Source organism: Aegilops tauschii, chromosome 5 (assembly GCF_002575655.3).
Source record: "Aegilops tauschii subsp. strangulata cultivar AL8/78 chromosome 5, Aet v6.0, whole genome shotgun sequence".
NCBI classification, from domain to species: domain Eukaryota; kingdom Viridiplantae; phylum Streptophyta; class Magnoliopsida; order Poales; family Poaceae; genus Aegilops; species Aegilops tauschii.
In genome coordinates, this window is record NC_053039.3 from 122413351 (window position 1) to 122428405 (window position 15055).

The 15055-nt window shown below is 49.8% G+C and overlaps 3 protein-coding genes across 3 annotated transcripts; all 3 read left to right on the forward strand.

The window, feature by feature from the left end:
* The first annotated feature begins 6855 nt into the window (after positions 1-6855).
* Positions 6856-7443, forward strand: LOC141022617 (uncharacterized). Its single transcript, XM_073498883.1, has one exon. The coding sequence runs from the start codon at positions 6856-6858 to the stop codon at positions 7441-7443; it is 588 nt and encodes a 195-aa protein (XP_073354984.1).
* A 3614-nt stretch (positions 7444-11057) lies between these two features.
* LOC109783330 (universal stress protein PHOS34) lies at positions 11058-12802 on the forward strand. Its single transcript, XM_020341942.4, has 4 exons — positions 11058-11367; positions 11468-11556; positions 12010-12131; positions 12381-12802. Exons 1-4 carry the CDS (start codon positions 11157-11159, stop codon positions 12466-12468), a joined length of 510 nt encoding a protein of 169 aa, XP_020197531.1. The 5' UTR covers positions 11058-11156; the 3' UTR covers positions 12469-12802.
* Positions 12803-12925: 123 nt separating this feature from the next.
* Positions 12926-14600, forward strand: LOC109783328 (universal stress protein PHOS34-like). The gene is made up of 3 exons (XM_020341939.2): positions 12926-13411; positions 13512-13633; positions 14251-14600. Exons 1-3 carry the CDS (start codon positions 13052-13054, stop codon positions 14372-14374), a joined length of 606 nt encoding a protein of 201 aa, XP_020197528.1. The 5' UTR covers positions 12926-13051; the 3' UTR covers positions 14375-14600.
* Positions 14601-15055: the final 455 nt, after the last annotated feature.

Below are 15055 nucleotides of genomic sequence, written 5' to 3' on the forward strand. Positions count from 1 at the left end.
TCAATGCCTTTGACTGTTAGCTGACGAGTGGGGCCGCGTATACGTGGGCGCATGCAAGACCGCGGTCATGGGGTAGCACATCATATAAAGAGGGCAACCACCTACATCGCCCCTACCATTTTCCCCAAATCCCCTCGCTGCACCCAACGCGTTTGGGTCGGCTCGTGCGCCCAACGCTGGCCCGACCCATTTTGACGGCGCCGACAAAAAAAACGGTGCATGCATATTTAAAATAAGAACAACTTAATTAAACATTAAAGCCGGCCAGGAAGGCCGACGAGAGTCCACGCGTCCACATTAGCATTAAAAGAAATAAAAAACAACCTAACTACGAGGCGGCGCGCTGCCCAGCGCGCCCTAGGCATCATCGTCGTCGTCCTCGGGGTGGGTGAGGTCGATGAGTGTCGGCGCAGGGCCGGCCCAGGGGAACGTTGTGTTCCAGGCGGCGGCGATGTAGGCCGCGGGCAGCTGTTCCGGTGGGGGCAGTGCTGGCGCGGGGGGCTGTGCGGCCGCCTGTGCAGCCGCGGCATGGCGCGCCTCCTACTCAGCCTCGCGCGCCTCCTCCTCGAGGTCGCGCTCGAGCATCTCCTCGTACTCGCCGCGATGGCGCTCCTCGGCGAGCCGTCGCTAGCGCCACATCTCGAGGTACGCCGCCTCCTGTTCCAGGGTCGCCCCCATCCAAACCGGTGGCGCGGACACCCACTCGCGCACCACTCCCGTCCAGGAGAAGCGTGCGATGGGCTCCGGCTCGGGCTCCGGGTCAGCCTTGACGAGCCGTCGGGGAGGGGACGGCGGGGCCACCGGCGGCACGACGCAATCTCCGGCCGCGAAGAGGGCGAGGGCCTACGCCATGGCCGCCTCGTAGCGAGCCTCCTCTTCCTCCACCGCCTCCACCCTGCGCCGCTCGTCCTCTTCGCTCTCGCGGTAGACCGCCTCAAGGGCCGCCTGGTCTTCCTCCCGGACGACGAGCGGGGGCGGCGGCACGCCGCGTCGCCTCGCCTCCTCGTGCTCGAAGGCGAACCACCTCGCCCAGTTAGGCGAGTAGGTGGCGTCGCGGCGCTGCTTCGGCGTCAGCATTGCCCGCCGGCGCCGCACCTCCTCCGCGTGCGCCCTAGTCGACCGCGGCGCCGCCAGCACTGGGATCCTCTCTGGATCCAGATGTCAGCCGTGCGGCAGGGTGACCTCGGGGTACGGCAAAGGGACGCGGTGCTGGTAGTGCCACTCCGCCTGGTGCACTGGTACGCTCACTCGCACCCTCTGTCGGCGAGCCGGCGCCGGCGGAGGCGGTACGAACTCAGAGGGGAAAGGGACGACGGGGGCCTTGCCCTTGGACTTGCTGCTGCCGGCGCCGGAGAAGAGCCCCATTTGGCTAGGGTTGGCTAGGGTTTTTGCTAGGGTTTGCCGGCGACGGGTGAGCGAGCTTGCCTAGATGGGGACGGCGAGTTTGGATGAGGATGGCCCCGCCACACAGTCGGCTTAAAAAAGGGCGACCGTCATCGCCGATGCGTGAGCCCATGGTCATAAATTAAGCTGACCGCGAGTGGGCGGCCGCCAGGTGGGGACGCGGCGGACAGCGAGAAGGCGCGTGTGGCGTCCATTCGACGTCCGCGCCGACGCATTTGGGGCACAAATTTGAAGTGATTTAGAGGAGGTAAAAAAATTTGAATTTGAGAAAATGTGCTCCAAATGAGCTCCCAGGCTAGGGTAAACAGCCCATTTGTAATCAAGTTTTTTTTAACCTACTCTAAATGAGCCATATGTTTTTTATTAACACATATTCACTTTCCATAATGTAGATTCGAAGTCTCACTATTTTTTGATTTTTTTTTAATTTTCAAAAACAGAAGGTAACACCACCTCGTCTCCTTGAACTCTACGAAATCATGTACATGATAGCTCATATGTGTGAAGGTTTTCTCATGAAAATGACCATAGAGCAAGTTTATGATTTTTGGTTGGTAACATGTCACATAAGACAACATTGTGCGCAGGCTTTATATTTTTTTGACTTTTTAAAATTAATGGTGCTCATTTGACCTCGATAGTGCCAGCTAGGGTTTTTTCATGGAACTGACCATAGACCAAGTTTAGTATTTTTCCTCGTTAGTTTGTCTTATAAAACGACGAACGGTGAAGGTTTCATATTTTTTCGATTTTTTTAAGTTCTTTATGCTCAGTCAAAGCCTTCGAACCCCGTTGACCAGCTCAAAACCCCCCTAAACCCCGCGGGGTTTCGCCTAACCCTAACTCCCAACGTCAGCCGTCCGATCATACCCTCGCGCCAAGCGACAGCCCTCATATTTGGCCTTCTAGAAGGAACTAGGTGGGTTGGCTGTGTGCAGGCTCCGCGCTGTTGGATCACAAGGACGGCTCCGCATTGTTGGATCATGGGGTGATCCGCGAGAGGCGATCCTATTGGTTGTGCTCGGCTGCTCGCCCACCACTAACTCCGTGAAAAGACACATTGTTATTGGGCCCAAAAGGAAACCAAGCTCTGCGCCGTCGAATTGTGTCATTTTTTTGCATCGTTTGCTCTGTTTTTTGTGAACGTGCTGGCTCTGTATTTTGGCATCGTTTGCTCTATTTTTTGCATCGTTCTTTTTGTTCTATACAAATGTAAAATGACCAAATTTACAAGGGTTAAATTTATTTTTATCATGTAAAATGGCCACAAACTATCAAAAAATGGGTCATTTTGCATTTGTATAATGGCCACAAGCCCTCTATCTCTTTTTATCATGCAAAATGACCAAATTTTTAAGGGCCAAATTTATTTTTATCATTCAAAATGGCCACAAGCTCTTCAAAAATTGTCTCTTTTTGTTTATATAATATAGGGTATGACCACGGATTCCCACGTGTGCAATTACCTTCTTTTTCTTCTTCTTTTCAAACCACCGTTTCCCACGCGTGTACACTCCCAATTCTGCGGTGGGTTTGAAAACGGGCTACTAACTTCACATTTGACCCCATTATTGCCACGACCAAATAACACGTAGCACTACGGCTATTTAAGCTACATATTGGCATCGGCGCATGCAGGCTTGATCGACGCATGCAGGCAGGGTTTGCTGGGTGCATGCATAGCAGGCTTCTGTCTTGGCAGCGCGCGCAGACATTTAATGCAAGGGACGACCCAACGAAACCACGGCCCAATGGTCGAACAGCGACACCACCCTACGCGGCACAGTCCAGCGTGGCCCCACTAGTCAGAGTTAACGGTCAAGCCTTTGACCCGACGGCAACGTCCGTTGTGCCCAGTTATGAGGGTTTCTGGCAAGGGAGTGGGGAAAATTGAGCAAAAGTTAAGAGCGCGGGGATGAATGAGTAGAGCTAAGGAACCATGGGCACAGATGTAAAAATCTCAAAATTATTTGGCACCGCTTCAGCAGTTTGTGCAGCCAACTTTGGTCCACACATCCGAGCAGCCAAGCATTAAAATACTAAATCTTTATGGCACGAAGGAACTGGGCATCGGAGCAACTAGGTGCTCCGGAGTCCGGGTCCCTGGGTTTTTTCCGCTGCATTGGCTCGCCAGTACAGGGCACCGGTGCGAGATGTAGCAACAGTTGTCTTTACACCAGTTTTGGCATACATAGTGGATGGCTTTAGTGCTATTAGTTCTATGTTACTAAATTTGTGCATGTACACACCTGTTAGTATCAATTTTGTTGTCATCCAAACATTGTCGCTATGCTGTTGCAGTTATATTTACCTTCCTCATAAAATATTCAATTTTTTATTTATTGTACATGAGTAAGAACTTGTAGCGTTGTCGTAGTTAATTATAGCTTCTGATGTTTCAGAATTTGGTTGTTTTCTCAGTAGCAATTAATTCATTTGCACATTGATCTTTTTGGAAAGATATGTCATAATTAACATGTTTCTTCTGTTTTTCAAAATAAGCATTGGTGATTTTTTATGTTATAAACCCATTTCGCCTACAATTTTTACTGATCTAGTTTTAAATATTATAGGATGAACGGAAGTATTCTTACTTGGAGTGGGTTGATCAAGAGTGGCCATAGTCTTTGAAGATGTGCCTAGCAAAGTTCTGGAGCATGTATGAGGAAGAGAACAGAGGTAGGCTTAGAGAAAGTGTTGTCAACACTGAAGAATATTTGAAGATGCGGGATAAAAAGAGAAAGGTGGAGAATGAGCTCAGATTTTTTAAATCATACTTTGCTAAGATGATGTTGGCGAAGGAGGAGGCACTTTCCTAGTTGGCCAGTGCAAAACAGGTTCTTACTGAACTAAAAGCAGAGGTGGATAAGAGGAGCCTGGATGATCTCGATTAGGAAAATGAATATATTGTTCTAATATTCTTCTTATGAAGTTGAACTAGCTATATGTTGTATTATGTTGTTTTCATGTAGCTATCGTACTGTGATGTTAAAATATATTTATGTGCATGATATGAAATTGGCAAACAGCTATTCGATATGAAATGTGAATTTGCGTAATACTGGAATTATTAATTGTGAACTAATAAACCTGCTAAATGTGTCATGGAACTTTGCAAACAGTTCTAGCAGTAAAAGCGCTTGTGATGGATAGCCCAATGCCACACAATTTTCCTCATCAAATCGTGTGTGATGTAGTTGAGAAAAGCAAAGGGTTAACCAAGGCAGAGCGTGTGTCATAGTTACACCTATCACACACGAGCCTATAAATAAACCTGTGTGGGATGTACATACAAACGGAAACGTTTTCCCTGAATTGACTGTGTGGGATGTACATAAGAACGGAAACGTATTCAGTGGATTGACTATGTGTGATATACATACGAATGGAAATGTTTTTATGGGATTCACCGTGTGGGATGTACATACGAACGAAAATGATTGGGTTTCAATGCCTCACCCAATCGCACACAAGCTCATTTTGCCCCAGCCTGTGTCCCAAGAGGGCCTATCCCCGACGATTTCTGGGTCGTGTGGGAAGGACCCCCTATCGCCCACCTCACTTGGCGACGGTTCCAAATGGCGTCCTGGAAAGGGGTTAAAAACCGTATGCATAGCACCGACGCGTACCAGTGATATCTCCTTGTGCATGTTTGCTTGATGCGCGAGGTGTAGCAAAAGTATTGCCCGTAGGTTGGGTGAATAACCGACGTCAAGGTTTGTTGCTTTCCCAAGAATTAGCATATTCTCATCATTCAGCTTAGAAACTTCTCCTCTTGCTTGCAACGAGTTAGTGATAACATAATAGAAATAATGTATGGCAGGGCTTTCAATGCAATTGGGTCTTTGCCTAGAGGCATAGCAACTCATCTGATAGAAGGGTTGCCTCGGGTGCGGGTTAGTAAACTCATAAACATAGCGGGTGCCATCATGGTTGTTGGGGAAGCCAAAGTGAGCACACCACTCATCGAGAGTGATGTTGAAGTCCTGGTCCAAGAGACTAAAAGTGATCGGCTCCTCCTCAGATGCATTTGGCATAAGCCCAACATTATGTGAGAGAGTGCTAAGAAACTCAAGCATCATGCGTTCATATTCCTCACATACCTGACTAACAAAATGGTGCAACCCGACATTATCACAAAGCAAATTGAAATCATTGGTATTACCTAGCTTGGCGAGTAATGACTTGCAAGCCCACTTGGTTGCTTTGATCTTCCTTGCATGAAGCTTCTAGTATTTCTTCCTTGCTTCATAGTCCGTGAAGACGATCCCCTGAGTGAAAACTTGTTGTTGTTTTGCAGTGTTCGTGGATGAACTCGATGCACCGCGAACGCGAGTGGACTTCCTCGTAAACATCTATAAAATAATTTTCTGTCCAATACACTGAACAATATTGATCCTACGGTAGTCACAACATCATACTCCTCTAAAAACATTTGAAATAAAATTGTCGGACCTAGACGAACCATTTAGGGGACCCAAATCTGTGTCCGTGGAGTGTCCATAGACAAATAATGCATGTTTTAGGACGGCGTTGGAGATGCTCTTATCCCCCGTATGTTTTGAAACTATTTTGCTGATGAGCCCGTCTCGTGCCTTTATAACTCGAGCAAACATCTCAATGAAATTCACATCAGTATGTCAATTTCCAAAAATCCATCATATTCTTTCAGCAAAACTGTATAATCCCTTGTTGTTTGATTGTTAAGAGTAAAACAATCACCCAAGCCATTGTGGCAGGTTGACGTGACGTAAGGGCATCTCCAAGGCTGACCCTCAAGCCGCCCGCATATGTCCAGACAGTGTTGTCCGGACCGCAAAGCCATCCAACACGGGCCTGTTTCAGTTTGTAGGGCGGTTCAAACGTACTTTCTCCCGCAAACCGGAGACAAACGTGGGGAGCTTTGCGCGAGTCCGGACAGCAGACACGTAGGACTCCGACACCCCCAGCGCACCCAAAACCCTTCTCGGCCCCCACGCCTCTATCCTCCTCATTTCTCTCCTTCCTTCTTTCTCTCTAGCCTTCGCCGCTGCTCCACCACCCCGGCCGCCTTGCCACACACCCCTGCCGGAACTCTACGTCTCCGCCACTCCAGCATTCCAGCCGGGCTCCACCCCGCTTCTCCTCTGTCGCCATTCAACCCTGGCCTCTGACCGCCCCGCTACTGCTATACTCACCATGCCCGGCAACTCTTCAATGAATTACCGTAGCTACAAAAGTTTTCCCTTCTTCTTTCCAGCAATGGATTCCAATTTGGTGTACATGTACGAGCATTATGTTGATTCGTCCAATGGCTCTTCCGACGAGGAGGAGTACTCGGATGAGACGGCAATGATGTAGGCCGTCCTTGAAGACGTGGAGCATGTAGAGGAGCATGTTCTCAATTCCAATGGCTCGATCAAGGGTCATTGAGTGCTCAACCGCAATAGGGCGCACGACCATTTGACACTAATGGCCAACTACTTTGCCCTAGATTCACTCTTCGTTGACCATTTTTGCCGACATTTTTGGATGTGCAAGTATGTCTTCAATCGTTTGTACCATGGCATCCAGTCCTATGATGACCGCTTCATCTTGAAGAAGGACATCGTGGGAGCGATTGGCTTCTCAGGTTACCAGAAGTCGACGGCTGCACTACGGATGCTTGCATATGGCACGGCCGCTGATTCATGGGATGAGTACCTACGGATGTCTGAGAGCACATGCGCAGATGCCATGGTCAGGTTTGCAACTGCCGTGGTCGAGGTGTTCAGACCTCGGTACCTGAGAAAACCAACTGTGTCAGACACCGACAGGCTCTTGGCAATCTCAAAAGTAAGAGGGTGGCCAGGTTTGCTTGGATCTCTTGACTGCATGCATTGGAAATGGAAGAACTGCCCAAAGGCTTTACAAGGGCAATATCACGGTCATGTTAAGAAGCGCACCATCATTCTTGAAGCAGTTGCATCACATGATCTTTGGATTTGTCACATTTTCTTTGGCATGCCTGGGACAGTGACATCAATGTGCTGCAACGATCACTGTTGTTTACGCGGCTGACTAAAAGAAAAGCTCCTCCTTTCCACTAACTGTCAATGGACATGAGTACAACATGGGCTACTATCTGGTTGACGGTATCTATCCTCCGTGGGCTACCTTTGTCGGTACAATCTCTAACCTAGTTGGCCAGAAAAATGGTCACTTTGCCCAAAGACAAGAAGCAGCTAGAAAGGATGTTGAGAGGGCATTTGGAGTTCTGAAGGCCTGTTTTGTAGTTGTTCATGGACCTGCTAAACAATGGGATCCGGAGACCTTGTGGGAGGTGATGACATGTTGTGTGATCATGCACAACATGATCGTCGAGGATAAGGGTGAGGATGCAACCGTAGCTCTAAAATTTGAGTACATGGGTGATCCTATCGAACTTTCAGACTAGAATCCGACCATGTTTCAAATGCATCAACAAATTCGGCATCGACCAACTCACGAGCAGCCGAAGGAAGATCTGATCTAGCATCAGTGAGCCGTTAAAGGGGACAACAATGTTGGGATGTAATATTTGAACTTTTTAAAATTTGAACTAGTGTTGCATGCAGTTATTTGAATGTCTGTACTCTACGTATGCGTCTATTTGATCGTGCGGACTTAAAAATGAGGAAGGCCGAATGTATGCGGGTAGCGTTGGATAACAGTCTCCTACATCTGTGTCCTTGGACTGGTCCGCCCTGTCCGCAGAAGAATGCGGGCCACCGTTGGAGATGCCCTAAAACATATCTACGTTTGAGCATCTACAGTCGCGATGGGCAAATCCGGCCCCTCAAACGCCCACGGACGCGCCCGGGTGCTTCCGCGGACACTGGTCGGTCAAGTCTCAAATAATGCAATCCACATCTGGATACCTCAAATTAGAAACCTTAATCCATATTATTACATGCAACGTAGCGATCTTTAAGCGGAGCTCGTCCGGTCGCCATGTCCATGTCCAGCGGCCAGCTGCGCTCCCCAGAGTATTGGTCCGATCTGGCAAGGTAGAGTAGGGCATGGGACACGAGCCGACTCACGGGACTCAAGGCGTCGCCGTCTACCATGCCCTACTATTCCTCGTCGGAGCCCGGAACCCGTTGGGTGTCGGTGGACGTCAGATCGATGATGGATCCACCCTGGGACGAGCCGGCGACATCCACCACCGCGCAGTTACGGCGCCTGGAGTGGTGCACCATACGAGCGTTGGAGAATGTGACTCCGCCTCGCCGACGTCCACCGCCACGAGCGCTGCCGCTGCCTCCCGCGCCTGCTGCTGCGCACGGTGAGCACGCCGCGCCATGTTTATGTTGAACGACGCCCAAAGTGTGTCCATGGCATCGGCGTGCCAACGGAGGGGTTTTGCGCCCGCCACCGCGTTTGGACGCCAGACGGACCGCACCGCCTCCGGTAAGGCAGCGACGGCTTCCCTAGCGCCAGATCCATGCGCCATTTGGGTGGACGCACTAGATTCTCGACGGAAGGAGTCTGAGTGCTGCCGTGCACAGGCCTCCTCCCGCGAGCGGCGGAGCGCAAGCCGGACGACCATCTCCTCCTCGGGGCCGCATGGTATGAGCTCGGGATCAACGAATCTGAAGGTGAAGGACACGAAACTGCTGCCCGCCATGCCGAAGATATCCGGACGCCGCCAGAGACGAGCTTGGATGACGGAGAAGAGTTGAGGGGAGTGGAGTGAAGTGGCTAGGATTTGGTCCGGCGAGCGGATAGGGAGGAATATACGTGGGATCAGGTGGGCCAGCTTGGGTCGGGTCCGACGTGGCGGGCGCTCCCGAGCGCCCCATATCCCATCCATCTTATATTTGGGTTGGATATGAGGGGGGCCCGGGCGTTTGAGATCCGTTTGAGACATCCCGCTGGGTCAAAAATTCGTGACCGGTCAGTGACCGGCCAGCCAGCCATGACACGTTTGATGCCAACTCCAACGCATGACCCCAAATGAACGTCTGTTTTGTCCGTATTTCGTCCGTTTGGGGGACGCAATGGGGCCGCGGCCACCCGGATTTGGGTTTGCGTCGGTCGGGCGCCCAACGCGCGGCTGCATCTTCGGCGGCAGACTTTTTTTCCTCATTTTCTTATTGTTTTCACCAATGATTTTTGTGATACATTGGAATACATTCAGCAAATCTTGGCTAGAATAACAAGCCCAAAGAAAACAAGAACTACAAGAAAACGTTTTAAAAGATATCCAACTTTCATAACTGCTCCCATAAGTTGGATTAGTGCCTTCTCGATGCATTCGTTATTGATCTGCGGAGTCTTGATCTTCAATGCTTCTTTCTTCTTCGCATCTAAAGAAGTAGACGTTGCTTCTTCGCATCTAGTCTCATCTCTAGTCTTTATTCTAGCATATTCTAGCAACAAGTCCACAGACATCTATTAAATTGTGCTCTATCAATAGATCGATGTATTCTTCTTCCAAATACCAAAAGTTGCATCCATCCTACACAATAAAATTTGAGTGTAAGTAAAACTAGCCGAATCCGAGAGCACAACCAAACCTAAAGTAGAACATACCCCATCATTTGAGCACTTGACGAACACCCACCGGGATGTTCCAGCATAGTAGACACGGGGCGCAATACCTTCCTTGGGCAGTCGTCACACTTTATGAGTGGCAACGGTGCGCTGATGAGCCTTTGGGCCAGCACCGAGCCCGGAGGACGGCCGTTCGTGTATTTGCCGGCAAACCGCCGACAGGGTAGATCCGAGCGGCTAGAGGCGGAGTCAGTACCTGCATGCGGCATGGGTCCGTTGTCGGGGCTGCGCGGATCGGTACCCGGCCAGTCCATGGCGCGCCGCGGCCTCCAGTGGCCTGTCGCGCACAAATCCGGCTAGATCCGCTCCAACCCGGCTGCCTGTTGCGCTGAAGGCAGGGGCGGAGGGTTGGACAGCTCGTGATGTGGAGAGCACGCGGTCGTGCTCGGCAGCTACACGGCCGCGGCGGAGGCGGCTAGGGACGAGAAGGGAGAGGGGCGGGGTGTGCAGCTGGAGTTTGGGGGAGGGGGAATAGAAAAAGGGACGACTGTGTCACCGACAGATGGGCCAGGGGCGCACAAGAGCACGCGTCGCGACTGTCTGCGCGTGTCCGTTTGGCCGCAAACACGGCCCAAACTTGAGCCAGGAATGGATCAAAAGCGGACCGAAAACGAACATTTGTCTGTTTGCTCCCGCGCGTTGGACCAAGGTTTCTGTCTGTTTACCCTCAAGCGGACGCGGGCGGACGATTTGGGGTCGTGCGTTGGAGTTGGAGTTGGCCTGATGAGGGTTTGGGATGGCTGGCTGTAGATGCTTTGAGTCTACTTACCTACGACAAGTGTGATCCATTGAGGCAATGATTTGCAATGTCGTAGATCCATTGAGGCAATGATTTGCCAACGAGCGACCAAGTCAAGTTGCGATGAGTGATGAGTAGCAACCACAGCTTCGACAGAATGACAGGCAAAGCCGGCGAAATACAGTGCACCGGGCAATGCAGGACGATCGAATCCCACAGGAGCCTCAACTGACGTGCCCGGCCGTCGAATCAGATCACGTAAGGTAGCCACCGGGCCCACCGGCGCGCGCTCTGCAATGCCGGGCCCACCCGTCAGAGCGCCCGTCAAGCACGTTTTTATCGTAAGGTTCATGAGGAGTACACGCCGCTGCGCTTCCATTCCATTCCAGACCCGTCGACAGACCGCGCGGACTGTGTAGCGTGTCGCGGGAGAGAAGCCCAAAGCTTTGGCGGAGCCATGGCGGAGGGAACGGGAGCGACGGCGGCTTCAGGGTCGGCAGCGGGCAAGATGACGATGGTGGTCGGGGTGGACGAGAGCGAGCACAGCTACTACGCGCTGCAGTGGACGCTCCTCCACTTCTTCTCCCCGGGCCAGCAGCAGCAGTACCGCCTCGTCGTCGTCACGGCCAAGCCCACCGCCGCGTCCGCCGTCGGCCTCGCCGGACCAGGTGCGCGCCCTATTCTCTTCCCTCCCTCGCGTTCCCAGAATTGGCGATCGCGCTCGATCGGATTCGTACGGAGACTTACCGGTCGATTTTGACTTATAAGGTGCCGCGGACGTGCTGCCGTTCGTTGAGGCGGACCTGAAGCGGAGCTCGCTGCGCGTCATCGACAAGGCCAAGGAGCTCTGCGCGCATGTAGATTTCTGTACTATTCTTATGGTCGTAGTAGTACAATACGGTATAATACTACTATACTTGAATATTGCTAAAATCGGTGTCACATCAAGACTAGAAGGACGCTGGACGCGTATGATCCCGTAAAAAAAAACAAGGACGCGTATGATCTTGAACATTGCTTTAATTTAAACCACGTCTATATTATGCCTAATGTTTTTTTTCTAACAATTAGTATACCTAATACAGTATAAAGGAGTTTGCTTTGTAATACGAATCACACTTACCCTACATCAATCAAGGAAGCTCTGAAGCTAGCTTAACTGTCTAATTTCCCCGCGGATGAAAAGTCTAGTTGGACCAAATTTAAGCTGGGCTCGACTTGAGAATTGGTTGTCAGTTTGAGATTATGCTTAGAGCAAGGGCAGTGAACCTTTTTTGCTCATTATAAGATTGTTGATGATTTTGCTGTAGGTGAGCGATGCTGTCTTTGAAGTGGTGGAAGGGGATGCGAGGAACGTCCTCTGCGAGGCGGTGGAAAGGCATCACGCAGAGATGTTGGTCGTGGGCAACCATGGCTACGGAGCAATCAAAAGGTATTGCAACATTTACTACTTGTGCTCTGTTCTCCCCTGCTTGCAGTTTAGATTAATGGCACTTGTCGGTGCTGGCAACAATTGCCGATCTCTCTTAAGCCTAAAACCCGTGGAAAATAAATCCATGAACTAGTGTCGTCCTCTTAGTTAAACACCTCTAGTATTCAACACAAAATATCTTCCCTGTTTTACTTTGGATTGTCCATCATTGCTCGCCTGTATTATCGACTTTCCCGAACCTTGCTGCAGGGCTGTTCTCGGAAGTGTGAGCGATTACTGCACCCACCACGCGCACTGCACTGTGATGATTGTGAAGAAACCAAAGCACAAGCACTGAGCAATGCCCAGCCTTGACTCTTCGCTGAACCCAGTTTGTGCATCTTTGTGAATTTGTGCATCTTTGTGAATAAATGGATCGCAGATGTCAGAGTTCGCAACTTCAGAAGTTCAGAGTGGTGAACTCCTGCAAGTAGCAAACAATATCCTAGTACATGCTACATGTGGATTCTTGATGGATATGGTGAATAACTGATGATGTGCCTCATCAGAACAGTGTTATTTGTTATGCAGATGCATCAATTGCACGAATCCTGTATGTGTATGTAATCAAGACTGCAAGTTCCTTGCAGTGGACACGTGTGTTTGCTTCTTATCGAAGTGTGATTTGTAAATGTATGCTTCTTCTGTTCAGATTTTTTAATCCCCTTGCAAAAGGAGACTAAAAAAAAGGGAACAAAATTTGATAGCCACAGGACACGGAGGCAACCTGCGCGCTTCCCGCGCTCCGTGTCCTCCTCCCAGCCGCTAGCCCCATTTCCCAGAGGTACAAACCGTCCGCTCAATCAGCTGCTTCCCTTCTTTTCTTGTTCATCATCAGAGTCAGCCAAGTTCAGGCCACTAGGTAACTGGCTCGAGGGAACATGGCGGCGGAGGGAGAGGCCCTCATGGCAGCGGAGAGGGCAGAGACGTCGACTGCACCGGCGGTGGCGACGGAATCAGGAGCAAACGGGAAACCGGCGGCGAGCGGGAAGCCAGCGATGGTGCTGGGGATCGACGAGAGCGAGCACAGCTACTACGCGCTGGAATGGACGATCCACCATTTCTTCGCCCCCGGCCAGCCGCAGCAGTACCACCTCATCGTGGTCAGCGCCAAGCCCCCTGCCTCCTCCGTCATCGGCATTGCCGGCATAGGCACGGCGGAGCTGCTCCCGAGGGTGGAGCTCGACCTCAAGCGCGCCTCCGCCAGAGTCATCGACAAGGCCAAGGAGCACTGCTCACATGTATGCGGCGTGCTTTGTCAGATCGAGGAGGCAATCCTTATTGATCGCCATATAGCATAAGCTACAAGTAATGATAGATCGTCGCTATATGTATATGCAGGTGACCGATGTCAGCTATGAAGTGAAAGAGGGCGACGCGAGGAATGTGCTGTGCGAGGCAGTTGAGAGGCACCATGCAGACATGCTGGTTATGGGCAGCCATGGCTACGGTGCTTTCAAGAGGTTGGTTTGCCTTTCTAACTTTGGTACTCACGCTTCTATCGTTTCAAAATAACTGAAGTTATGGGCTTTTTCTTAATCAAACTTAGTTGGGTTTGACCAAATCTGTAAACAAAGTATCAACATCTACAACACAAGATTTGCTTCCTTTGATTCATAACCATTGCCCTATCACCCGCAAAAAAAGGATACATGCCATTTTTCATCATTTTGGAAGGAAAACAAACTTGTACTAACTTTATACTAGCTTTAGTATAAAATTGAGTCACTTATTTTGAAACGGAGGAAGTACAATGTAATATGTCAGCGTGCTAAAGAAACATCATAGTAACAAAACAATCTAATAAATGTACATGGCCAGCGGGGTTCTGGCAATCAATATCCTGTTAAATTTTATCAAACAATGTTTGAAATGGTGACATGGAGAGTTTGGTTTGGATGCAACCCATGGTCATGGACAACCATTGACCATGCTTGTAATAAGGATGAAAAATGATCAACATAGATGCAACTGTGGCGATTAACCGAAACAACGATCAAGTAGCAACCATTGATGTATCACCATTATTGTTTTATTTATAATCAATAGAATTTTACCTAATTAAACTGATTTCTTGCAGGGCCGTCCTTGGGAGCGTGAGCGATTACTGCACTCACAACGCGCACTGCACCGTGATGATAGTGAAGAAACCAAAGCACCATAAGAAGCATGAACAATTGGGGTTCCACAGAAAGGAGGCTTGAAAAAGTTTTTAAGGCCCTTAGGTTAGAGATAGATATGAAAGAGGTTTAGGCATGTGTGTTCAAGTATTAACCGATTGCCTTGTAGATCAATATGTGGTCTCATCGCGAACTGAGCTAAACTCAGATGGTTAGGTTCCTTGTGTTGGAACCAACCCAATAGGGGTCAACTCCTAGACTTGGCACTAGTTGTCGCATTTTTCTGAATTTATTGCAGGCCTTGCGATAATGCGCGTTCAGTGAGAGTCATTACGAAGGTGCATGCGGTGACTTTATCAATCTCAAGATGTTGTGCCGACTTGATATCTCGTAGGTGCTCATAGGGATAGAGTGTATGTGGGTGTGCTATCCTACATTACAAAAACATTAGACATGTATAACACATAATACTTGGATCGTCTTTAGTTGCCATAGTACGAAACTCTCTTTCTTAGGGTGAGCCTTTGGTCTATCTGGCTTTATTACCTCGTGTCCTAGAGTCATTTTTCATCATTTGTACTGCATGGATGTCCTTCTAAACAAAGGAGGTGCTACCAAAATTTAGAATATTTCCTACACCTAGTGGTGGCTAGAGTAGGTTGGTAGCACTGTGTGAGGGACTGGCTTAATAGGAATGATAGACTACTCATATCAACAAGGAATTCCTTCTTTTCCGGGAGCTCATTCGCAAAGAAATTCAAAGTT

Bases quoted from the DNA above. Each gene is read 5' to 3' on its own strand.
- LOC141022617 (XM_073498883.1), top strand. From the start codon at position 6,856: ATGGCCAACTACTTTGCCCTAGATTCACTCTTCGTTGACCATTTTTGC.
- LOC109783330 (XM_020341942.4), top strand. From the start codon at position 11,157: ATGGCGGAGGGAACGGGAGCGACGGCGGCTTCAGGGTCGGCAGCGGGC. The intron at 11,368-11,467 runs GTGCGCGCCCTA...TTGACTTATAAG, and splicing joins CGTCGGCCTCGCCGGACCAG to GTGCCGCGGACGTGCTGCCG. The intron at 11,557-12,009 runs GTAGATTTCTGT...ATTTTGCTGTAG, and splicing joins CCAAGGAGCTCTGCGCGCAT to GTGAGCGATGCTGTCTTTGA.
- LOC109783328 (XM_020341939.2), top strand. From the start codon at position 13,052: ATGGCGGCGGAGGGAGAGGCCCTCATGGCAGCGGAGAGGGCAGAGACG. The intron at 13,412-13,511 runs GTATGCGGCGTG...ATGTATATGCAG, and splicing joins CCAAGGAGCACTGCTCACAT to GTGACCGATGTCAGCTATGA. The intron at 13,634-14,250 runs GTTGGTTTGCCT...GATTTCTTGCAG, and splicing joins GGCTACGGTGCTTTCAAGAG to GGCCGTCCTTGGGAGCGTGA.